The sequence below is a fragment of the Austrofundulus limnaeus genome, unplaced genomic scaffold, assembly GCF_001266775.1.
Source record: "Austrofundulus limnaeus strain Quisiro unplaced genomic scaffold, Austrofundulus_limnaeus-1.0 Scaffold277, whole genome shotgun sequence".
Lineage (NCBI taxonomy): Eukaryota > Metazoa > Chordata > Actinopteri > Cyprinodontiformes > Rivulidae > Austrofundulus > Austrofundulus limnaeus.
This window is the reverse complement of record NW_013952679.1, coordinates 8,004-9,465: the sequence shown is the minus strand read 5'-3', so window position 1 is coordinate 9,465 and position 1,462 is coordinate 8,004. Positions and strand designations below refer to the sequence as shown.

Sequence of the window (1,462 nt, the reverse complement as noted above, 5' to 3'; positions counted from 1 at the left end):
TTCATTACCAAATAAAATATTACGTTGTTTCTTCTTCTTCGTCTTTTTTCCTGGTTGTTTCTGTTTTCTAATTCAGTCACACAAAATCTAGTCCACATGTTTGAAATGTGTTTATTTTTTATTAGCCCTGTTCATCCAAGTTCATAAAACAAGAATTTGATGATTCAAACGACAGAAGAAGATAAATATAAATTACTTCTCTATTTTTGCTTCCTGTCTGAACAGCATTAAACAGGAAGTGTCCACCACAAGCAAAACTGAGATCACAACAAAAAAAGGTGTAAAACTGAAAATGACAAACTAAAATCAAGAACATGGCTGAAGATAAAAAACAGAACCTGAGAAGAAATGAGACAAAAATAATGAAAAGTAAAGGAACAAACACAAGAAAACACAAAGAGAAAATATGAAGGTTACTGTTGGATTTAACAATAAATTTCATAAACACTGTGTGTTGTTTACAATAAAGATTATTAAATGGGGGGGAGAGACAAAGTGGCCAAAAATCAAGTGTGTTAAAAATTACCTGATAATTACTCTTCTGATCCACATGGAGTTTAAAGATGAGCTTAAATACAGTTATTTTTTTGTCTCCATCAGAACTTCTGTCTGTTAAACAAACAATTATATTATATTATTTTATTACCAAACAGACTGAAAATATGAAGCAAGACTATCTGAAAACCTGCAGCAACAATGTGTCCATTAGAAGGAAACATGAAGGTCTCACAGGTTTATTAAAGATGACTAAAAAACAAGTTCCTGCTTCAGAACAGATCGAGTTTATTTGGAGGTTTGATGGAGAAAAGGAAACTTCAGGAGAAGAGAGATGAGATCTGCTCAGAAGTGATGCTCTGTGGTGACATCATCATAGTTATCATCCAATCCGTGCTCAGCAGGAGTGGGCGGAGTCATCCTTACTGAGGTGTGAAGGTCACTTTCTGTAGTCAGAAAAAAAAAGTAGATAAATATTTCAGAAAAATGTCATTGATTGATTGATTGATTGATTGATTGATTGATTGATTTATTGATTGACAGCTCACTGATGGACTCAGAGTGGTACCTTTGGTTCTGTGTTGATATAAAGACACCAGGAGGAGAGTGGAGATGAAGTACGGACAGAACACCACCAGGTGGAGGACCGGTCTGATCCACAGGGAGGTCGAGGCAGGGGGCGGGTCTACATTAGTGGGCGGGGCTTTGGTTGAAGGCTGTTCTATAAACAGAATCCTACCTGATCAGGTGACTGTGAGAATATAAAGAGAGTTTAAACCAAAGCTGAGTGTCCTGACCTGAGACAGAGATCCAGCTGGGTTCAGAGCCTCCATGACCCCTGATGGTACACCTGTAGAGACCTTCATCAGACCTGCTCACATGCTGGAGGCTCATGGTTCCTGTTGGCTCAGACCCTATGGAGGTGTTGTCTTTATAGAACTCAGCTGGGAGCTTGGAGGGTGTGTCC

The 1,462-nt window shown here is 38.3% G+C and overlaps 1 protein-coding gene across 1 annotated transcript in view; it reads right to left on the bottom strand.

Moving 5' to 3' along the window:
• Positions 1-1,462, bottom strand: part of LOC106526473 (junctional adhesion molecule-like) — a gene marked incomplete in the record, with an annotated part of 27,977 nt that overhangs the window by 21,279 nt on the left and 5,236 nt on the right. The window contains 1 exon segment of the mRNA XM_014021092.1: positions 1,293-1,462. Coding sequence (XP_013876546.1) covers positions 1,293-1,462 — 170 coding nt within the window.